The 25,003-nt window shown below is 43.0% G+C and overlaps 1 protein-coding gene across 6 annotated transcripts in view; it reads right to left on the reverse strand.

The window, feature by feature from the left end:
- The window catches only part of lrch1 (leucine-rich repeats and calponin homology (CH) domain containing 1), a 65,637-nt gene extending 42,492 nt beyond the window's left edge, over positions 1-23,145 (reverse strand). For all 6 annotated transcript variants that reach the window (XM_056425185.1, XM_056425169.1, XM_056425176.1 and 3 more), the window contains exons 1-2: positions 22,761-23,145; positions 1,271-1,415 (exon numbers count right to left, since the gene is read on the reverse strand). In XM_056425185.1, coding sequence (XP_056281160.1) covers positions 1,271-1,415; positions 22,761-22,986 — 371 coding nt within the window. In that variant the 5' untranslated portion in view covers positions 22,987-23,145. The remainder of the gene's footprint in view (positions 1-1,270; positions 1,416-22,760) is intronic.
- Positions 23,146-25,003: the final 1,858 nt, after the last annotated feature.

Consider the following 25,003-nt stretch of genomic DNA (forward strand, 5'->3'; position numbering starts at 1 on the left):
CAACAAACGGATCCGAGTCACATATCGGGAGCAGTGAGAGTCTCAGAGATGACAGCGTGGAGACAGCAGCTAACACCTCGACCTTTAAACACAACAGACAGAGTGCAGCGCAGCGTGTTTCTGTGTGGGAGTGAATGTCATCAACAGGAGTGTGTGAGCGTGTGTGTGTGAGAGAGGCTTTTTAATTGAACCAACAGTCCACTGAACACCAGCTTTGTGCATTGACACAGTTCACCCTTCTGCAACGATGGTATCACACACACACGCAATAAGGGAAGAAAATGATCAAAAATGTGTGTTTGTTTTGTTGTCGGATAATTCACTCATTCACACTGCGGAAAACGGCATTCGCCGCTCGACCCCATTTCCTGCTGCCTTGGAAGCGAAAGTAGGACGAGAGAAGAAGAACATCCAGAAAGATCAGCGAGCCTCTTCATCACACACACACTAATTGGCTAATTACATTTGTCTCAGAGATATTATGATACCACACATGGAGCTAAAGTCACTGTGACTGAAGTGCTGCAAATTAGTAACACTGACAAAGCAGCAGTCTGAGGACATGTGAATATAAATCACACCTGATGCTCGAGATTATTACATAACTCTCACTCCTCATGACAACTATTGTTCCATTAGCTCAACGTGTTATGTCTTATTCTCTCCCTCTCACTCGCCTGATGTCAAGGCAGTGTGAATCTAAATCACACACACACCCCAGTGAAAGCACTGTGACAGCAGGCAACACAGTCCGCTAACATTAAAAGGACAATAAAATGTTTTTGCTTCATCACTTGTATTTGGTTGTGTTCAGAGTGTCTGACACACACACACACCCAGGTTTATTGTCAAAGGTTTGCCCACAATTCCTATTAGTCATTATAACACCAAGTTAATTAAAAGTTTTTTTTAAAAGGACGGTGGGTCTCTGGGCGTGCAATAGAAACCCTGCTTTAAATTAAAAGAAATATTTTTACAATGACAATATTCTGTATTCATGTGTATATTATTTTATATGTACGACAGCCACGATAGGTGAGAAAGCTCATTCTGCTTTCAACCCCAAACTAAAAATTAGAATTATATAAAACCATTATTTGTGTCCTTGTTTTACCGACTATCCTACGCACAAAATCAACTGTTTGGAAAGAACTGCTTCCGAGATACTGCATCGTACCCAGAATGCAACACTCTCAAAAGTCCCATAAGAGAAGAAAAGCAACTCGGCTTCGGTTCTCTCCCTGTAAGACAGACAAGTAAATGTGTGTACCTGAGATTTAAGGAGGTGAGTGACTGCAGGCCGATGATGATGTCTGGGATGGTCCTGATGCAGTTATGATACAGGGTCAAGGTCTCCAAGGCGACCAGGTGGCAGACCTCTGAGGGGATGTCGGCCAGTCTGTTCTTTGAGAGGTCTGCAGAGAGAAGAGTTCAAAAGAGAGGAGGATGAGTCAACAAACAGTCTTTCTTGGTCTTTTCTCCATCTACTGTGAAGAACTATTGATAAGCAGAGTTCACAAACAGGTCAAAAGGTCGAGCTGACAGTGAGTGTTAAGAGCGCGTCCTATTGGACAACGAAGCAAACCACTTCATGCTTCTTGTGCTTATAGATTGTAAATGTTAAATTTCAACCGGTCAATACCAGTGTATTTCATTTTCTCCACGTCTCACCGAAAATTGGAATTTAAAATGTCAAGTGTGGCCTGTATGAAACCTACAAATACTCTTTCAATGGGGACAAAAAAACGAAGTAGCTTTTAAAAAAAAACTGATTCAGAGAAGTGTTGATGAAATGTAATTTGTTATTCTACCTTTATTGATATGAATCAGAACATTGTGAAGGATGTATTTCAGGACCTAATAAACTGGCAACTGAGTGTATTTCAAGATGGGAAAACTAAGCTTGTTCATGTCGTTATGGTAACTTACTGAGGATGAGTCAGAATATTAACCTGCCGTACCACTTCTATCTGACGGACATCGCGTCAAATGAAGTCGGTCTTTGGAAGCGGGGCAGAAGTTGGCTATTCAAGGCCAGGATTGGTGACATCACATCCTGCTGTAGCTCGACAACAACAATATCAACTTGAGTTATCAGCGGCAGCCAAAAAAGGCCAAGAAACGTCAGGCCAATTATTGTTCGAGCAAAGCTGCACACTTAAAAACAAATTGTGTTTTGTTAGCAGGAGCGACAACTCACCGAGAGTTCATTTCCTCTGCAGGCAACAATCACGGAAACGTTGTGTTGTTCTCGGTGTTTAAAATATAATGAGGCATCACGAGGAAAAAGCTACGTCTCACTCGAGTCCTATTCGTGTAGAATATCCCGTCCGAACTTCTGCGTGTAATAAACTGGATGGTGGAGTCACTTCCTGCGCTTGATGTAGATTTACATTGTTGACGATCAACACTCAGGTTCTCTTGGAGGAATCGCCACGTTCTTATTTTCAGGCACCTTCTTTCTCAGCGAGAAACAAAACGAGTCGTTGAACAGGAAGTCAGAAGATCAACAACAGGATTAAACCAGTGCAGTTTAACGGCTTAACAGGTGAACCGCTCCTAAAAAGGTGTGTACTTGCTGACTTTCATTCAGATTAGAACATGGATATCAATTCACTGCGTAGAGTACAGAGAAAGGTCCAGGAAGTGGTTAGCCTATCTTAGCACAAATACTAGAAGCAGTGGGAAACTGTGAGCCTGAAGCTGAATCATGTATTTTCTCGATCACTTGTTATGGCCCCAACAAGTTCAGAGCGGATGGGCGATGGCGTTTGTTTTCTTTAACAAATAGTTTGAAAGATATTCATATTTACTGTAATATGAAACTGATAGAAGCAGCAAATTGTTACATTTCAGAATCTGGAACAAGAGGATATGTGTGTTTTTTGGCTGTTGATGTACGGTTCGGTACTGCTTTACTAAACAGCAGCAGCAGCGGTTCCGTCGCTAAACATTACAACGTGGATGTTCAATCACTGCGCATCAACAGCCTCGGCAGTGTTGCATCATGGGTCACAGAGTCACAGGAAGTGCTATTTAAAACAACGTGATTGAGGAACAAAGAGCTCGTCAGTGCTGCTTTCATCCTCCGAGCAAACAACTGCAGTCTGACGCAACGACCGGCTGCAAACACAGTGCTGGTACTGGCAGAGAGTGAGTGTGTGTGTGTGTGTGTGTGTCTGGACATTTAGCCTCTAAAATATTGCAGTGTACATCATTACTAGGGATGGGTATCGTTTGGGTTTTTTCCGATACCGGTGCTAAACCGGTACTTTTAAAATGATACCGGTGCCTAAACGGTGCCTGAACCGATACTTTTTTTTTATTTTACGCACAATGAGGACATTAAAAACCTCTTTGGCCATAATCCCTGTAGAAGCCGTTATCATGGAGCACTGACACACAACGGATATCAGACTGTTAACAAACACAATATATGTTCTCCATTATATGATGTGATATGTATTGTCATGTGCAGACTTTATAGGGTTAATCCTGTCACTGTGTTGATGGGCAAAGAGAACAACCAATCAGAGGGACTGAAGATGACACGTGACAAATAAAGTGTTGCTTCTGACAGCGAGTTACACTGAAACAAAGTGACGCCCCACGGTCTTTATTCCTCCGTCATTATATTCCCGGTAACACCGGGTATACAGCCGGGACCGCTGGACACCAACACATCTGCGAGCAGACTGTCACGCTCGTAGCTAGCGCTAGCTACGAGCTACGAGCTAGCTTAAACATGGATACAATGGCTAATTTATTATTTCTTGGGCTACTTTTATGAATGCAAGACTTGCAATCAACGATACGGTACTAATCTGAGTTCAGGCTGCTCGTCATCATCGGTCTCCACGTGTTCAGGGGACCGGTGACGGTCTCCCCATCGCGTCCAGCCTGACGCTGGTGTGCTCCACAGGGCTCACGTAGTCACACACGGCGCAGCCTCCGCTGTCAGAGTTAAATATGAGAGGCTATCGCAACCTGCTGACAGGGTGGAGTCACCAGAGAAGTTCACAACAATAGTTTTTTTCAATTTCAATCGGCTCAGGCACCGGAAAGAAGCACCGAAATGTGCGTTGCGTTTCGGTCCGGGTAATACCGGTTGTATTGGAACCGGTACCACATTGGCACCGGGTTTCGGTACCCAACCCTAATCATTACACAGTATTTACTGCAGGGACCTGAATAAAAAGATTGTTTCCCACACACACACACGTAGAGATGCTTGGAGGACACATCTGTCAGGTTACATTTGAATGTGTCTCCACATGATGCCATGTGAGGTGACACAATTGATAATCCAGGCTTACGGTCATGTGACCCGTGACGCACTTTGCACACACTACTGTTACTACTACTGACTAAGCTGGACTGATCAGCATGTCCAACGTGGAACATTGTGTTGTATTGTTAAGCCATGCTTAATACAGCAGAGAAGTTAGTTTCTATTTACAGTTTTCAAAGAATCACAACAAATTATGATGTTGTTGTTTATCTATCAGAGATTATGTAGATACTAAAACGAGTCACAGCGATGTGACAGTGGCATAATGTCATCACGCATATTATCCACGCCGTTGCTGCTCTAAATAACAGGAAGTGCCAAATGGTGAAATGAAAACGAATGAAACATCCAAAAATGCACTAAGTTCAGACGGTAGAAGTCCAATAGGGTGAATAAATGTGACAAGAACAGCCGCTGCATTTCCTGTCGAGACCGCCAAGTCTGTCGGGGATCCCTCCAATAACTCGTCACTAAATCTCAGCTTTCGGAGCACAGGAGCCGAGTTGAGGGCCAAAGTCAACTTGTGTCGAACTTGCAGCGTCGACCGAAGCGCCGAGGGGTCGAAGAAGAAGAAGAAGAAGAAGAAGAAGCTTTTTAGACTCATGACTAAGTGTCCCTTCCTAACTTCTTAACAACAACTAGCAAGTTGTCCTCGTGAAGAAGTGGGAGCATTCTGTCAATCTGTCAACTAGTTTGTGTGACGCAGCGAGCCTTACTGTAGTTATGCATTTTATTTATTGATCACGGACATTAGAACTCTAGGTAATAAACTCTAGAAGTGTCCCAGATGTGATATTTTAGTGCAGAGTGACACAGAAAACCAGCAAAGAAAATGTTACGTTGCGTTTAAGGCTTTTGTTATGATCATATGTTTTTATTTAATTCACTCTTTCAATATTTGTTTTCAGGTCCTTCTTATGTTGAAGCGTTTGTAAAGCACTTTGAACAACCTCCAACGTCTCTGCCTGCAGGCAATAACAAGACAGGAACTGCAATTAAACAACAACATTGTTTGTTAATGAGTTTTCGTCACACCTGCAGGCAACCGAGCAGATCAACGTGAGAGAAGTTAATCTTCTGTACGATGCCGTGAATACAAAACACAGCAAGAGAAGCAGGCGTGGGGCTTCCTGCGTTAATGACACTCTCCCCGGCACGGGACAGGAAGTGATCTCATCGAGGTGGCTCAGTGCATTGTTGATGATGTGCAACCTTTGACCTCCAGAAGAGGAACGCTATGAAGAAGACCTTGGGGAGTCTTCCTCAGCTGAAACTTGAGTGAGCATCATTATGTTTAGAAGCAAATCAGGAGAACAAGAAATAAATAGATGAACATAAAGTTCAGTCACATACATACAAAGTTACATCATTCGTATCCATTACATCAGAGGTTTACAAACTGTGAAGCGCCACTCCCACAGACGTTAGGTGTGTTAAGGTGAAAAGGACCGCTGCATGAAGATTAGGGTTGGGTACCGGAAACCGGTGCCAATACAACCGGTATTACCCGGACCGAAACGCAACGCACATTTCGGTGCTTCTTTCCGGTGCCTGAGCCGATTGAAATTGAAAAAAAATAGTGTTGTGAACTTCTCTGGTAACTCCGCCCTGTCAGCAGGTTACGATAGCCTATCGTATAATAACTTTGAGATTTGAGAGCGGAGGCGTGGCCGTGTGTGACTGCATGAACCGTGTCGAGCACACCAGCGTCAGGCTGGGCGCGACCGTCACCGGTCCCCCTGAACACGTGGAGACCGATTATGACGAGCAGCCTTAACTCAGATTAGTACCGTATCGTTGATTGCAAGTCTTGCATTCATAAAAGTAGCCCAAGAAATAATAAATTAGCCATTATAACCATGCTTAAGCTCACTTGTAGCTAGCGTTAGCTCGTAGCTAGCGCTAGCTATGAGCTACGAGCGTGACAGTCTGCTAGCAGATGTGTTGATGTACAGCGGTCCCGGCTGTATACCCGGTGTTACCGGGAATATAATGACGGAGGAATAAAGACCGTGGGGCGTCACTTTGTTTCAGTGGACCTCTCGCTGTCAGAAGCAACACTTTATTTGTCACGTGTCATCTTCAGTCCCTCTGATTGGTTGTTCTCTTTGCCCATCAAAACAGTGACAGGATTAACCCTATAAAGTCTGCACATGACAATACATATCACCTCATATAATGGAGAACATATATTGTGTATGTTAACAGTCTGATATCCGTTGTTTGTCAGTGCTCCATGATAACGGCTTCTACAGGGAATATGGAATATGGTTTTTAATGTCCTCATTGTGCGTTTAAAAAAAAAAGTATCTGTTCAGGCACCGTTTAGGCACCGGTATCGTTTTAAAAGTACCGGTTTAGCACCGGTATCGGAAAAAGAAAAAAAAACGATACCCATCCCTAATGAAGATGTTCTGGAGACAACAGGAAGTCAGGAGTAGCGGTTTTGAACGCTCAAAACCACGATCAGCAGCAGTGGCAGCTGTAACATGCAGCTCATGGAGATTAACATTCAAGCTCTCAAAGTAAATCATTATCCAAGATGTCCAGTGCAATAAACATCCATCAATGGATGATGGGTTGAAATTATATTTATATGTACCTTTAATTCTTCTTAGGAGCCGTCCCTTTTAGTGATAAGCTCCTATTTCAACTTGTAATCATGTCAACTCAACACTTTCTCCACATTTACTCGTCTATAAAAATCCAATAATGTACATTTTCAGTTTGTATTTCAGTGTGACCGTCATGTCCGACTCACTTTCAGAGTTTCTCAACACAAATAGTTCCCATTCACTTCTTATTTCCAGTTGCATCCATTTTATGTATTTTGAATTGCTGTTACCATAAATGAACCCGCCACCTCCCGCACAGATGTTTCACCTCAAATGGCATCGTTTTTTTCAACATCTGGGAGGAAGCATGTTGACAGTAGCTTGGAAGTTGAAGCAACTGGACATTATTTTAGTTGAGTATGAGTTGAGAGTATGGCGTGACTCAGTTGTTTAACCGTCTTACGTCATTCTTTCTTGAACAAAATGTCACATCAGTGCTTCAAGATGACATTTTGCATTAAAAACACAAAACGCAGCGTTGGGGCTGTGACATGACTGTCCTGAAGCCAGGATGCTCTCGTTCTCACCTCTGTGACCCAGAATCAAACAACACGAGTAAAAATCTGTCCACTCTGATCCAATTACAAACCGGTGAAGTGGTTTCCATGACCGCCAAGCGGGCGTCGTGAATGCTCACCGCGTTGTTAAGCGCCTCGTTGAAGTGCAGAGACGACGTGCGAGCGGCGACGTGAGCTACAACCACACGAGGTGCACACACGAGGAGCGGGAATGTGGAGGCTGAGCAGCTGAGGATTACCACCTCAACCAACGACTTCCTGCCGTAAAACTCAGAGGACACGTGAACCGTTTACTTAGATAGATAGATGGATAGATATATACTTTATTAATCCCCAAGGGGAAATTTGTCGTCACAGTAGCAGCACCAATAAACTAAACACACGAGAATAAAATATAAAAAACAGGGATGAAAGATATAGATGTATACAAGTAAAATATAAAATAAAGTATATATATGTATATAAAATGAAACATGTATATATATATATACAACATATATGCATACACAATACTAATACTATACTTGGTATAAAAGAACTGCTCATTGCAATCGAGTTGGGACTTCTTGGATGGAATGAAGTCTGCACTGCATGTCTGTCATTCTTAAGTACACCGGCTAGTCATCATGGTCGTCGTTAGAGTGGCCATCTGCCTTAGAGTTTAAGTTGTTTCTCTTAAAAGTACATGAAAAAAAAAGGTGTGTCGTGAAACTAACTTCTGGCTCCGGTTCATGACAGTAAGTTGTAGCATCGTGATTGGCTGAAGATGTTTCCCGTCCGTATGGCTCAGATCTAAATTCAGCAGAGTCAGCTCGTCTAGTGTCTGCCTGAAGATCGTGTGTGTGTGTGTGTGTGTGTGTGTGTGTGTGTGTGTGTGTGTGTGTGTGTGTGTGTGTGTGTGTGTGTGTGTGTGTGTGTGTTGTGGCTGCATGCTGTGGCTGTGCAGGGAGAGACTCCTCCCTGCAGTACGGTAATGACAGGCTTCATTACGTGCACGCTTGCAGAATGATGAGAAAAGACAGAAAAATAGAGGGAATAGTCAGGAAAGGAAAGGAAGACATTCAGGTACTGGAACACAGCTTTTGTAAATCACACTTCACTTACTTTGCTTTTACATAACAGGCATAAAGGCTCTTGAGGAAAACAGAGTTACCGTAACCAAGTTATAACAAAGTCTATTTTAAGGTTTTTGTGGCCGTAGGAGCGAAAAGCAAACCTCCCGGACCAGAGGGCGGATGTGGGATCAGAGCCACGGCGCTGAACGACAGCGGGGCGGTGTGGAGTCCTCACCACTTGCTGACTCCAAAGGAAACAGGATGCTGAAGGTGCTGTTAGGAGGAAAACCTGCTGCCTCAGACTCCAGTTTGTGCTGATGGTGAGGACGACGACGATGGCGATCTGCTTTGTTTGTAGAAAAGCTGCCGCTGTCAGCAATCGGCTCCGACATAAAATACTGAAATAATAAAGTTACAACAACACCAAGAGTACGGAAGCTGTTTGATAACCAGTTTTTACTTTTCTGACGCCACTTCAAGGAGACAAGTCCGATCCAAATGTTACGGGTTTTTTTAAGTGACGGAGAAGCAAAAGGCTCAAACTGCAACATGAAACCATGAGAAATATCTGGCTGTATGACATCTTTTTTAGTCCATTTGCAAGTCACTATTTATGTATGTTCATTTATTTTTCCGTCACCGACTGATCCGCTGATAGTTGGTTGGCCCCTTTGTGTGGAGAATTTGGACTGATAACATCATCTTCCTCGTTGTTGACACAGACGATCTTCTCAGGGTGAAAGAATGGATGACGACGGGAGCTGAAGTCCCCATGACGACCATGTGAGGCTTTCTGCATGGATGCAGTCGCATGTCTGTGCATACATGCGCGTGTGCGTTGCTGTACGCATCAGCGGCTGCACACACACGTGTGGGCATCAGTGAGAGTGTGTTTCATGCTTAAATGGGGGCAAAAATGCATATTTGCAGATTGTCCAAATGTTTCTAGTCCTAAATATGTACAGCGTGTGCGTGGCAGATGGACGTGGGTCAAGAATTAGGTCAACTAGAAATCCCGTGGGACAATCAGCTATTCCTACACGGTCACAAAAAACATTAAAAACACGCAAGATGTGCTTTATAAGGACTGTTTATAGGAGTGCAGACAGACACACAAACACACACACTTTCCTGTGCTACTGGAACATTCCTCATCCACCAGAAGGAGATGTATTTAACCTCAGAAAAAGAATCTCAGGTCCACTTTATTTTTCTACTGTATAATTCTTAGTGAGTGACACACATTTTAAAATGTATATTATGTGTGTGTGTGTGTGTGTGTTGTGTGTGTAGCTGATGCATCCAAAGTTACTTCCAGAGAAGTGCACAGATGAAAAGACAGAGAACCCCGACCTCGATCATCATTCTGCCAAACATTTCCTCAAGTCAAAGTAAACGTACACAACCAAAACACTGAAGACTCTCATTTACATCAAAAACCATACTCCTCCTTCAGTTTACTCTCAAACTCTATGCAACATGAACAAATGTCTTCACTCCCTACAACTTGTTGGAGAGTCATCCAGTTTTCTTAAGAGACTGTACTTCAATGGCTAGTAAGAAAACACAGATTTGCCAAAAAGAAAACAAAGAAAGAGGCAAAAGAAAAGCGCAGCTGTAACAACTCTTGCTCTTGCATCATGGGAACTGTATTTCTAAAAGATATCATGCATTATTACACAACATATTTCAAAGTAGGTATTTATGGACTGACACACTGTTTGTTCTGGGCTTTTTTAGTTAGATTTGTTGACAGAAAGGAAAAAATATACATAGCAGCCCGATCCTTTCAGAAGCGAATCAGAGTGTGTGTGGCGGATTCCTCCCCCTCGCTCACCTCGCTCCATTCGCCTGCTGAATCTCTAGGTTTTGTTCTCAAGAGCAACAGACACAAACGGACTGTTGCATAACGGAGAGCGAGTAGTTCCAAGTGAACATCCACCCACACACACACACACACACACAGCCTCCAGCAGCATCCTGACACACACGGTCACGTGAGGGGGTTCGAATCCCTTAAGAGACAAAACAATGAGGGAAGAAAATGATCAAAAATGTGTGTTTGTTTTGTTGTCGGATAAATCACTCATTCACACCGCGCGGAGAACGACGTTCGCCGCTCGACCCCATTTCCTGCTGCCTTGGAAGCTAAAGTAGGACGAGAGAAGAAGAACATCCAGAAAGATCAGCGAGCCTCTTCATCACACACACACGAATTGGCTAATGACGTTTGTCTCAGAGATATTATGAGACCGCACATGGAGCTAAAGTCACTGTGACTGAAGTGCTGCACATTAGTAACACTGACAAAGCAGCAGTCTGAGGACATGTGAATATAAATCACACCTTATTACATAACTCTCACTCCTCCTATTGTTCCATTAGCTCAACGTGTGATGTCTTATTCTCTCCCTCTCACTCGCCTGATGTCAACAGTCCTCATTCCAGTGGTGAAAAACAAGTGGATCGACAGTCAATATGAATTATTAAAGACACACGTATGCATGGTTGTATTTGCCTCAATCATTCCTTTACAAGTGTAAACAGAGTATAATCTGTACCGTCGTGTTGGTCATCGTGAAACTGAAACTATTCGAGAGCTTCATCTCAACAACTCCAATGGAAACTGGAGGAAGTCGTGATGCGTCGTCTTCTGTCTGATCAACTATCAAACCCACCAAAAAACGATCAACGTTGATACTCAACTTAACACACATGACTGGATATGCAGGATTATCACTTTTGTAATAACTGTACACTTGTCTGGCACAAATATAGCTATTATATTCCATCTATTTCATAGACGTTATGATCCATACCTATATTCTGGAGGGATCTTCATTGCCGACACTTCACCAATCTACGGCTGAAACAGTTAACACCAGGTTGTGTGTTTGAGTGAGTAAAGGTCACAGGTGTCAATCAGGTTAACGGCAAAGTGTGTGTGTGTGTGTTTTAAAGGTCATCAGCAGTGTGTCCCACAGGAAAACATTGGACAAAAATAAATAAACAAAGTACCAATATATTAGAGCATATGTAGATCTTTATTGTGTGTTTATTTCCCAGCTGTTCCATGATGTTCCAAAATGTCCTGAACCTCCGCAGCAAAGTGTCGGCTTCAAATAGATGTGTCTATGAGAAACAGCCCGACAGATCTCAACTCGCTCTGCCATTCCTGGCAGGGCAACAAACCAAAAAGTCTTTCCATTCTTTACCGTTTGTGTGGCGTTTACTACACACGACTGCATTTAAAATGTGAGGCTGCAGGTCGTAGAGCCACTTAAAGAAACGATAAAATACTGTCCGTCATGCTCGTCTATGACATGCAGTGTACTCCCTGTTTATCAGCTGTATTCCATCTGGAACGTGTGTGTGTGTGTGTGTGGGTGTGTGTGTGTGTGTGTGTGTGACCCAGTGACCAGCAGACAGTCATGGATTAGTAGTACTGTAGAGGGTTTGGGGTGATTATTGTGGGGGCTCACACAGATACATACTGATTCTACAAAAAAAATGTTTGGTTTCAGATGGACATTGTGCTTTATTTGGAAATTAAATATATACAAAATAAAGAAAACACATTGAGTTTCTATTCCACACCACCAAAATACTTTTTACGAGAAAAGAAAGGCGAGTTTGATTGTACTGTGTTTTGCACAAAGACATAAATAATCGAAACAATACTCGAGATAATATGCAACAGAATAAACAAAGGAAATACAGATGTCAAAAAAGGTTTTCCTGAAAACAGAAGTGTCAGCCTTACTTTAAAAAGGGGGGGGGGGAGAGAGACAGACAATGCTGATGTTATAATGAAGACAGGATGGGAACAGACAGACACAGAAAGAGAAAAACAGGGTTTAAAAATAGAAAGACAGAAGACAGAGGAAGAGGAAGAGGAGGAGGAGGAGGAGGAGGGGTTCTAGCAGGCAGAGATATTAGCAGGATTGGAGAGGGGGAGTTTCCTCAAACTGGCAGCCCATAAGACCCTGCTACAGTCACACACACACATCATCATCAAATACAACAACAAGACCCCCACCACTAATCCACATCTTTCTCTGCTGTCAGCATATCACTAAACTGTCCCTGTGTGTGTGTGTGTGTGTGTGTGTGTGTGTGTGTGTGTGTGTGTGTGTGTGTGCCCACTGGGCTGCGGGGGGTGGCGTGCCCTCAAAACAGAAACCCGCCACCCACCCATCTAAATTTCAAACATCATTTCTGGCACGGTGCTAAAGCAATTCAGGCTAATGACATCTTTAAAATTAAAAACATTGCAGGGGGAGTCGGGGGAGGGGCGCAGAATAATGTGATTGGTTCATTAAAGCCAAACAAGAACGTCCTCGTTCAGAGCATTGATGTCCTACAGTGTTTTAGAGTAGACGTCATGCTGGCTATTATAAACACATTGTCATGACCTTGAAGAAAATGTGATTCTCCAGGCCGTTCATCTCAAACTGTCAAGCGGGATTAGGCTGCGTTAAGAATGAGGGACGACCTTTGATCTCAGTTGGTTCGTAAAAAGCTGCTCCCTTGAAAATAAAACCAAATGTGCCACAGACATGGACAATAATCATGGATGAGATTGACGCAGGTATACAGGTTGTTAAATATAAGTTAGACAAAAACAACACAAGTCACATAACTTGATCGTTGATAAAAACTAAAAACACACACACACACACACTTATGAGGGATCAATTGCTTAACGTTAGCATTGAACGAACAGACACAAATACGATTCATTACAGCTACACCAGACTTCAAATATCTCATCATTATCCATGTTAAATTACATCGCCACACACACACACACACACTAAAATATCACTCGAGTGACTTAATCTCACACCTGAGCAAGTGAGGCTGCAAGACTCTGAATGTTGAGACTAAATGTGAACAGATTTTACTGAATGCCCTCTCATTTGTGTGGATGTGGATTTATCTTGCGTTATGTGCGTGTGCGTTTGTATGAGCATATGTGAACACTTATTTATGTATGATGGCATGTGCTTCATGGTGTATTAGGATAAGCCTGAAGGAGAGGGGTATGGAAAGTGGGTGTGCTCGTCATGGTGAACCAGTTATGTGTGTGTGTGAGATGTTTGGATGCCAGTATGATGCAAGTCGGATTTAGGTGGGACATAGAGATGTGTGTGTGTGTGTGTGTGTGTGTGTGTGTGTTGGGGGTAGAATGTGGCCTACATTTGGAGGATGAGAGACTGCTCCTGTTTATTTATTCAAAGGGGTTGGGCGTCTGTCGGGACAGACTCCGGCTGCATAGCGGAGATTTAGAAACACTCTCGCTGCAGGACGAGACAACATCATCGTGGAGCTGGTGTGTCACACAATGGTTATTGCATTTATTGATTTAATATTCTCTTGAAATGCAACGGATGCACACCCACTAGTGTGATTGTTCACCAAATACATTTGCTGTTGTTATATTGTAGTTTTTCTTTTGTTTAACTATTGTGCATTTTGAACGACGTCATTTGTGCTTCATACATACATGAGGATGAGACTTCTGAGAAGAGATAAAGTGTCAGTCATCACAAGTAACAACACGATCCAAATCAAAAGGGATTATGGGTAGAAGGAGACGGATGCAGATTCTATAGCATAAAGAACAAAATGAGGACTTTTTTACTGACGCTCATGTTCACATAATAGTTTTCTTCAACGGTCTGAGGAGGTAAATTGATTGAGCCTTGACTAGTTTGTAGATACTGGGTTATTACTGTTTACCAGAACTCTGAGTCAGGTGGGCGGTGTGTAAAAAAACTCACTTAAAAGTATACTTCTCTACTCGAGTTTGGAGAACCTTTTGGAAAACTGACTGTTTGCGTGATGTCACAACAGAACCGACTGGAAGTTCTCCAATAGCCACATTCACAAGGTATTGTTTTTTTTAAACTAGTGTTGGTATGATACCAACATATCCATGTTTTGGTATTAACACCAACATTATGATTTTCTTATACCAGCTGCCACTAACAGCCAAATAGCTGGTGAACTATTTACCACCAAATCACAGATCCTGAGGCGGTAAACTGATAGAGCGGCACACGCTCACTACAGCTCTTGTTTTCACTCAACTCTGGAGTCAACAGTCAACAGGACTGTGAAATATCATGTTTAACTAAGTGTTTTATACAGTTGAGGTTTGTTCCTTAAATTCAAAGTCCCAGAATGATTTGATAATAAACAGATCTAGTCAACAGGCATAGCTGTGAGGCTATACCTCAGCTAAATGCTAATCTCACGAGGTTAAGCATGTCGTTGGCTTGGTGCAGCAGAAAGGTAACATGAGTTAATTGGCAATAAACATGGCAGACGATGTGACACCATGAATATCTGCACTGTGGTTCATTAACTACCGGTCTCGACTCGAGAGTCCGACGAGTCCGTGTGCTGCTGCTGCAGGTTCACGTCACCAGAGAGAAGTCTTTTCTGTCGTCTGTGAACGCGTTTGTATTTTCTGCTCCCGATAGCCGCTGAGAGAGCAGAATCAGCTGAGAAACACCGATAGAAAAGAAGAAATAAAGTCTCAAAAGACCTAATTTGGGCACAAAGACCCATGCGCGCACACAAGATATGACCTCATCGCATCACAAGTCCACACAAGTTCACATTTGAATCTGGAGTGAATGATTCTTTTGAGGGTAAAAGGGAAGCTTGCGACGGTATGATGCGACGTTTGACATGGTTTTAGTGTGCGGAGCGGCGTCACGGCCCGCGGTCAGTCGAGCTCACCGGTGTCAGGTATCCAAAGAAAAGACCACTTCCTGCTAGGCTCAGTTATCGGGTGTCACACTGTAAGGTCATGACCTCCTCTGATGCACAAAGGATCCTTTCTGAGGAGAGCGCTCATCTTGAAAAGATGGATGAAAACATGTCCAGTTTCAAGTTGGGTTCTAAAATGTTTTTAAAAATAAATATATATATATATATATATATAATATATATAAACAAGTAAATAGTCAAATGTCTTATTTTTCAAAGAAAATTTTAAATTTTCAAGAAAAGAAAATAAATCAAATAAAAATACATTACATTGGGTAAATTCTGTGGTTATTCAATGTGTAAGTCTAGTGGGATGTAATGAAATATCTCCAGGAGGTATTTCCATCAACTATCACTCCGTGTTCTAATGGTACATTGTGTTTGCTCACCGGTGTCAGGTATCCAAAGAAAAGACCACTTCCTGCTAGGCTCAGTTATCGGGTGTCACACTGTAAGGTCATGACCTCCTCTGATGCACAAAGGATCCTTTCTGAGGAGACAACCTTGTCAATGCTGACTATTCAATTTTCAATTTATTGGACTGGAAACAGTCCAGTTCTGGAAGACACGATTCATGTCTGGATTTAAAACTTTTGAATATATATATATATGTATGACCACCTGTGTTTCATGAATGCGGCCATTTATAAAATACCTGTAAAAATGTCTAATGTTTGGGGGCCATGAAATGGAAATGTTGCCGGCTGTTGGTCATCTGTAGCTGCATTTCATAGTTGTGTGGGTGTCCTTGGTCTCCGACAGGAAACGGACTGAGCTGTTGCCTCCTGAAAACAATGAGTTGGGGAGCGGTCATTTCCCGTCTCTGTGCTGGTGAAAGCACCACCTCGCCGTGTCATTAAGGAGATTCACAAACCCCACCCATCCTCAGGTTGGCCTCTGCCTTCAATCAAGCTCACAGATGTGATGGTGTTACTGCAAAGGAATTGTCCTCAAAATGGACCACGAAAGAAATAAACATTTCTTTGGCATTTTATTGGTGGTCAAAAAGCAACAAATATAAAAAAATATATTTAACAGTTAGCATGAGAGGTAAAGCCCTGATTGTCTCTATTGTGATCTATAATATTTAGATCATTATTCATGACATCGTAGCCTGTCTCCCACTAATCCAAGCTGACGGGAGTCGACCTTCATTATGTTCCGTTGGACTGTATTCTGTTCTTTCCCATCTCAGTCCTGTGTGCTCTTCTCTGATCCGCTGTCTCTCTTTCCTCTGGGGCTGTTCGCTCCTCTGGGAGAAACCATTAACGGCTCCATTAACTACTTCATTAAGTGCTTCATTCACTATGCATGAGGCCCTTCAGCCCTCCGTGAACTCAACCTCCATCAATGCAAAGAGGTTTAACGTCAAGATTAGGGGGAGATTACGGGAAGGGTTCGTGTTTGAGCACGAATTTATTCACGAGGTTAGAGGTCAGGGTTAGTTTGAGCAAATAAGCCTATTTTGACCAATTGTGTCATTGAACAATAAACGATTAAGTAGTGCTTCTTAAACTGTCAGAATGTGTCAATTAAAAGCAGTCGTTTGACACAATCAAAGAAAATGCTCCGCTATAGATGATGTCATTCTTTGAATCTCCTCACAAGTACAAATAAGAAGGTGCGAGTGTGTTCTTTGAGCCCAGCTGTCATTACGTTCAGGTGTGGTGGGAACAGCGGATGGACCCTCCTCTAACCCAACAGCACGCCACATTCCTGGGAAACCAAAGCTTCCTCTTTGTCTGTGTGTGAGTGTGAGTGTGAGTGTGTGTGTGAGTGTGATGCAAGGAAGAGCACTGAGGTAGAGGAAGTGAGGGTGTTAAAACTCTGGGTGGTGAATCATGCCTGAGGCAATCATCTTGCATCCATCACATCACATTCAAAACAAGCTCGATTCACATTAATGCAACAACAAAAAATTTAACGTCCCAAAATTACAAAAAGGAAGTCGAGTTATTTTTGAAAAAACTCAGAAGTTACAGAACTGAAGGAAAAGCTTGTTTGGTCCTTCCAACTCTTTAATCCTGCACAACACATCTTTGACAACTGCTGGCGACAGAAGCATGACATCATGGCGGCGCCATTGTTATGCCTCGCGTGGACTTACTAATATTTTGACGAAAATAGCTATGTGCAAGTTGTACGGCAATCTGAGCGTATAATCATTTAGGGGTTGGTACGAAACGGAAATGGATAGCGCAAGGAAGATTATAATTTCAGTACACGGACACAAATTAGCAATCCTTTATCATAAACTGTTAATATTGAAAATAACTGGGTAACGTTTGCTTTTTCAGTCAACTGTGGCGCCGAGTTGTACTCTGGTTTAGAGATGGGCAAAGTCAGCAGCTTTTGCAGAAAGTTGGTCAGTCTGAAAGTGATGTGGAGTGAAAGAATTATGAAATGCATAACGTGTGGGTAATAAATAGCAATGTATGTTATCACAATATGTTATACAAAACTCAACATATAGTAAAAATGTATACAATCGCAATAAGATTGTATCGTACCTTAAATGCCAGGATGATATCGTACCGTGGAGCTTCTGGTGATTCCCACCCCCCTCATGTACACGTGAATCGTAATCGGATCAAAACACGGTCACTTTGGGACAAACCGTGAGGTACGTCAGACATTTCATCGGTCAAAAGAAAACAGAGATACCAGTGAAGCACAGGAAGTATAGCGAGTGAGCGGGAGGATGAAGATGCGTCTGTTTGAGAGGCAGAATCTGGTCTAAAAGTTTAGAGCAGATCTATTTTAATCTGGATTTGCGTGACTGACGTGAGAAGAGAGTGATGTCGGTATGATTTGAAAAAAAAACTACAGTTGGTTATAATGCGAATCAAACATTAATCTTATGTAATCTCTCTGCATCGTTGAAACACACACACACACACACAGCTAATACCCAGCAGGCAGTCATTTGTAGTAGAGTAAAGTAGAATAGAGTCGGTCAGCGTGCTGCTGTATCTTTCCACCAGTCAGCAGTATCAGGAGAAAGGAAAGTAAAAGCGTCCTGCAGTTAGGAACAAAACGATAGAATCACTCAAATACACATTTAGATTCATCCGACGAGAACATAGTCGATTCAGATTAATCTGCAACCATTTAAATCAATTATTAATAAAATGTTGCATTGGAAATGAAAATATAGATGACAAAGAACAGAGTGAGTCACTGAAACACACACACACACGCACACGTTAACCTGATTGACACTTGTGACCTTTACTCACACAATCACAACCTGGTGTAAACGGTTTCAGCACTGAGGATCCCGAGATAGAATAGCTATATTTGTGCCAGACAAGTGTACAGAAATTACAAAATGAATACGTCATGATGCAATACAAGTGTATGAGTTATGAGGGGGAAAGTAATCCTGCATATCCAGTCATGTGTGGTAAATTGAGTATCAACGTTGATCGTTTTTTGGTGGGTTTGATAGTTGATCAGACAGAAGACGACGCATCACGACTTCCTCCAGTTTCCATTTGAGTTGTTGACATGAAGCTCTCGAATAGTTTCAGTTTCACGATCACCAAGACGACGGTACAGATTATACTCTGCTTACACTTGTAAAGGAATGATTTAGGCAAATAAAACCATGCATACGTGTGTCTTTAATAATTCATATTGTCTGTCGATCCACTTGTTTTTCACCACTGGAATGAGGACTGTTGACATCAGGCGAGTGAGAGGGAGAGAATAAGACATCACACGTTGAGCTAATGGAACAAGAGGAGGAGTGAGGAGTTATGTAATAATCTAGAGGATCCAGTCGGAGCCAAAGTTCAGCTCACTCTGAAGTGGTTTTAATTCAGTAGAGTTTACAGCTCTCGTTGTTCTGTTCCTTTGGCCACTGGATAAATAATTTTGCGATAGGACTTTTTTTTATGGCGGACTGTGACGTGAACTGTACAGGAACGTGAGAATCTGTGTTCTCACAGGATTCCAGCAACTAAATGCATAGTGCACCTGCCTTTGAGTTTAATTAGTTGTTCAAACGTTCCATTTGTTGGCTGGAAAAGATAAATCCGGAACAACTCTGATGTCTGTTTGGCGAAAGCCGTTCTGTCTTCACCAGACTCAGGACAATCTGAAATGTAAAGTGATAAAGGAGACAGAGAAATAACAAATGGGATGTGGAATGTCAGAAAATGCCTTTAACTATCAAACTGTCTGCTAACTGAGGTCGCCCCAGCTTTGCTAACCTACATACTGTATAACTGTAGTGTGTGTGTGTGTGTGTTTGATTCACATGTCCTCAGACTGTTGCTTTGTCAGTGTTACTAATTTGCAGCACTTCAATCACAGTGACTTTAGCTCCGTGTGCGGTATCATAATATCTCTGTGACAAATGTAATTAGCCAATTAGTGTGTGTGACAGATTATAGGGCCATTTAATTAATAAAAAAGAAAGTTAAACATTAAGATATTAATGAACTAGAACGGGGACTCGTTAGAGCGCATACCTTCGCATTTCACAAGATTGGGCATTGAATTATGAACATGTTGACATTAGTTGCATGCCAATTGGATAAAAATTGACCGTGCTATGGTAAAAAGAAGATTTTGACCTTTCCATGACCTTGACCTTTGACCCGATTGATCCCAAAATCTAATCAAATGGTCCCCGGATAATAACCAATCATCCCACCAAATTTCATGCGATTCGGTTTAATACTTTTTGAGTTAGGCGAATAACACGCATACAAATAAATACGCGGCGATCAAAACATAACCTTCCGCATTTTGCTGTCAAACTTACAGCAGGTCAAACTAAGTTCACACCTCAGGACTGAACCCCCCCCCCCCCCCAAGCTACATCTCTCGCTCTCGCTCTCTCTCGCTCTCTCCCCCTCTTCCAGCACAACCCAAACTTTATTCACAAGAAGACGTTCAAGGAAACCAGCTCCAGGTTGTGTGCAAGTTGAGACTTGTATGGCTTCCGATATGAAACTAGGCTGACCCGCAGTGTGTGTGTGTGTGTGTGTGTGTGTGTGTTTCAGTGACTCACTGTTCTCTCTCATCTATATTTTCATTTCGAGGGGGCTGATTACGGCCCTCGTGTGATCAGAGATCACTCCCTCTTCAACACTAATGAACCATCACACACACGTCAACGATTTGATCGATGAAACAGGAGGTTTAATGACATGTTCTCTCTCCCCGGCTCGTTGGCATTTCTTCGGTCCATTTGTCGAATACTAAAACCGAAACAGCCGAACATGCAAAGGTCGTAGCTCACGTTCACAAAAACCTCAAATTCGCCCTCGGAGCGGCACAATTCTGCATCGCTGCATGTCTTTTATTTCCGAGGGCCGCGCAGCTACTCCCGCTGCTCGTTCAGACCCGGCGCTGGTTAGGATGCACGCCGCGACGCAGAGGAAACCTATTAATACACGTCGCACCTGCAGCCGTGCAGAAGGAGGACGGCTTCGTGGGAGGGAACGGCACTTTGCTGTTTGCCCTGTGCGATCAAACGGTTTGGCCTTTAATAGAGAGCCGTGTCCTACACTTTACTGAAGGTAAAAAAAAGAAAGTACAATTTGGAACCACGCTCTCCTTTTTGACGACACCTCCAACGTTCGGTCAGTCACTAAAAATCCTTTTCGGCAGCCGTTTGCATATATTTACATTCCTCCAACGGAAATGCGTGTTCCCGACTCGGAGCGGCTCGATCGACATATTGCATTTCTCTAAACAGAATAATAAGCGGTGTCTTTTGCCGGGGGAAAACGTCGACCTCGCCAAATGCTATCCGACTCATCCGCGCCTGAACAAGTGCCACAAACTCTCAGGAGATCAATATTTGGGTCTCCGGTCGAGACAAACGTGACAGCCCCCCATAAGGCAAGGCATGATGGGTAAGCGGGAGACAAACGGGAGATTCAATTCGACATGTTTTGAAAGTGTAAATTACTAATCTTCCATCCAAACCCCGATGGAACAAAAGTACAATAATCCACCAAAACCACAACTGACAAAATACTGTCACACTGCAGGCTTAAGCTAAGTGCCCGTTGAGCAAGGCAGCACTGAAGTACGATGCTGTGTGTGTGTGTATGTATATAATGTGTGTGTGGACCTGACCCACTGCTCTTATGCAAGCCACATTTCTTTTTTTGTGGACATAAACAAAGTCACAGCAACATCACGTCACTGAGACTTTCCAGACCAGCGGTCACACGGCTGACCTCGACGTCCACGCCGCTGCGAACAGAACAGACCCGGCACAGAAAAGTGATGTTTCAGTTTCGAGTCGTCTTGCCCTCAGTAACCCAAAACAATGGAGGTTTTATTTTAGAATCTTAACCATTCACTTAAATAGTTGTAACTTATCTTAGCCATGTCCCTGCTACACTGGATAATCCACAACCTGATTCTGGATACCTGAAATACTTCCTTGTTTCTTTTCTTTTTAACGCGACGTCGTCCCATTATGAAGACAGTCCTTGAAAATGTATTGATTTACATTTTTCATAAATACCCCTTATTGACTGAAGAAATAGTCCTCTTGACATCAGTTCAAAGAGGTGTTAGCAGCAGAACTTCAACCAGAACTGTCTGCATGGACAGATAACAAAAAGAGACGAATCAGTTACTAAATAAAAAAAGTATTCTCCTTTTTCCAAAAGTTTTGGGGACATCAAACCACTCCGAGCTCACGTTGTCATGGTTTCCCGTCTTGTACAGCATCTGTCGGAGCATCTGCAGAGTTTACACCTCAGAGTATACTGTATATATTTTTACGATACAAAAAAAACCATCTACCAGTGATAGAAGACACACAGAGATTGTTACTACGGTGTAATTACAAAGAGTCCAGTAAAAAAGTTATTGGTATATCAAAATATACATAAAGTACCAAAGTAAAAGTACTCATACTGCAAAATGTCCCATTGCAGATTAATATACATCACATTACTGGAATATAATTATTGATGTATTAATGTGTTAAATATTGCAGCTGTTAAAGGTGGTATTACTTTATAAACTGCTGTCCAGCTTGTGAATTTTCACCTAGGAATAAATCAAGCTTATTCTTAACCTCAAATCTATTCTAGTAAACAAAGCAGCAGACAGTCATGCCTGTTTACTCCTCTAAACGGATTAAAAGGGAAGTGGTGGGGAATTCCGCGGAAGGCCCAGTGACAAGTCAGATCCTGCACCCAGCCACCGAACCGGTCCACTTCCAGCTGTGCACCGGACCAGGTGGAGCTCCAGGGGATGAATGTGGAGCCTCGTTGGAGATGCACGCGCACACACGATGAGCGTGCGTAACACCGCCAGGGTTGCGAGTTCGACTCCCCCGTGCGGCTCAATACATAAACACGATCTTTGGATCGTTAACGGTGAACGGAAATTCCTCAACGGTGAGTGAGGGCCACGCTGCTGCACAGAGAGTCGTTACCGCCCAGGGCCGGTGTGTCCCACCCCCCTCCCCCTCCTCCTCCAACCCCCGCACCCCACCCCGGGGAGACAAGCCTACCTGCGTCCACTGTATCCGTCAGGTCGTGGTTGGCGGCTGTCCGGGGAAACTCCTTGAGTTTGCGGGCGCTGAGGTTAAGGACGCCGCTGGCCGCCGCCTCCTCCAGCGCCCGCTCCAAACCCCGGTTGGGCGGCAGGTTAGCGCCCCCGATGTGAGACTGGATCGACGGGGAAGAACCGAGCTGGGAATGAGGAGCACGAGCCGACTCCGGTCCCAACGTCGCCATAATGCTCCCGCCTCTCCGCGGTTCTCCGGGATGTGTGCGTGCGTCGGTTGTATCCGAGGGCGAGAGGGTCGCGTGGAGGGGCTAGCTAACGGTCAAGCGGCCGTCCACCGACTTCTTCAGGCGTGCCGAGCCGTACCGCGTTTCCTCCTCGATTGTAGCCGCCGCGTCCGCCTCTCTGTCTGCGCGATGCGAAAAAGCTTCAAAGATGGAGCTGCGGTGCCACATCCGGTTGTGGTATTTCAAAATAAGATCCACCCAGCGCTATTACACGATGGAAGAAACTCAATCCGTTTGTTAATAATAATTATGTAATATTAATATCAATAATGGCTGGAAATACAGTGTGGGGAAGGATATGTATTAAAAAATGCATCAGCTCTAGAGATAGTGGGATTGTACAATTACCTGCAAAACTTTATATTTATTATTTATTCTCTAATTAATAATTACAGTCAAGTTAAAACTGTATATTTATTATTTACAGTCAAGTTTTAGACATACGGCCTAATTCATGTATTAGTTTACCCTTTTGAGCTGATTTTAATTTGAATCGATTTCAGCTCCAGGACTTTGTTGTATATTTTATTTTTTGCGCTTCCGCTTTCCACGTGCATTTCTATGACTTGACACAGCTCACTCACTGCGGCTGCGCAATAGAGTGTGCAGCTTGGAAACAGCACAGGAATGAAAACAGCAGTGGAAACGCAACTAAACAGCGACATCTGCCGGACAGACTGAGACATGCTCCGTTTGAGTAGAAAATAAAGTTTTACAGAAGCATTTCCCAGTGATTCATACCTTGGTGATACTGTCGGTGGCTGTGATAACCGTATATTTCTACGGACTAGACCTCGGTTTATGTTACTGTTAGAGGCACATACACCCACAAAAACGGAGTCATAACATAAATGTAAAAAATCCTATTAGTTAGACATGAATTGCTTAATGTTGGCTGTTAAACATTTGGGAGATCTCTTCATCAGTAATTGTACATTCACACTATCCCAAGAAGTTTAAGGCTGCCATAGACGTGATCCCTTCAACCAGAGAGGCCTGGTTCAAACCTCCTTAACCATTCAGATCAGGAACAAAGCAAGTTTCATGAAAATCAGGCCAGATTTTCTTTCTGTAATCCTGGAAACAAATAAACTGAACGGAAAACAAAACTTCCTTTGCCGGTGATATTAAAAAGACGTGGAGTCACAGAAGGTGACTTTATGTGCTGCAGCAGTCAAATGTTGCACACATTTCACCTTTTTTTGGCTGATCAAAGCTCTCCTCAACACTTGGTCATTAAAATATATAATACAATGCAAACAGATAAAAGATGGAATGTTTAACAAAAGGTGATACTTTTAAGTTAAAAAAAGCTCTTATTCACTACTATGTGAGGTTGTGTGTGTGTGTGGGGGCGGCGTATGTATGTGTTCGTTTATGCGTGTATGCATGATAGTGAGAAAGCTCCAGTGCCGAGTCAACCGATTGCATAACAAGCTTGTATCAGCAGATACACAGTGTGGATCACTGATTACAGTATGTGTGCCAACACAGGATTCTACTTGCATAGTCATACTTGTTTTATTGACAAAAGGTACAATTCATCCCACAGACCATGGCTATAATTGCCTTTATCCCAAACCCAATCGTATCCGTAAAACAACTCTGCGCAAATGTGAAGACTGGACAGAACTTTCCCGTAAAAATGTAATACTTTCCAAAAATCTCCACTTCCTCTATTCACAATGTATTTCCAGACATACTCTCTACATTAAAAGTACATGCAGGAACGGTCCAAGAAGTCTTTGTGCCCCGAGTTTCCTGACGCTTTGTTTGTAACAAAAATAAAATAACTACAAAGATGTGTCTGCCGTGACCACTGCTGTGATGTTTGACTGAATGAACCCGACGACTGGCTGACCAAGAGAGGCGGGTCAGGTGTGGGTGGCCGTATCGATCTGGCAATAAAAAGTCTTTCAAGAAAGTGTGAGTCACTGCAACCACGAGAGGTCCTTCAGCC

This window comes from Pseudoliparis swirei, chromosome 2 (genome assembly GCF_029220125.1).
Source record: "Pseudoliparis swirei isolate HS2019 ecotype Mariana Trench chromosome 2, NWPU_hadal_v1, whole genome shotgun sequence".
NCBI lineage: Eukaryota > Metazoa > Chordata > Actinopteri > Perciformes > Liparidae > Pseudoliparis > Pseudoliparis swirei.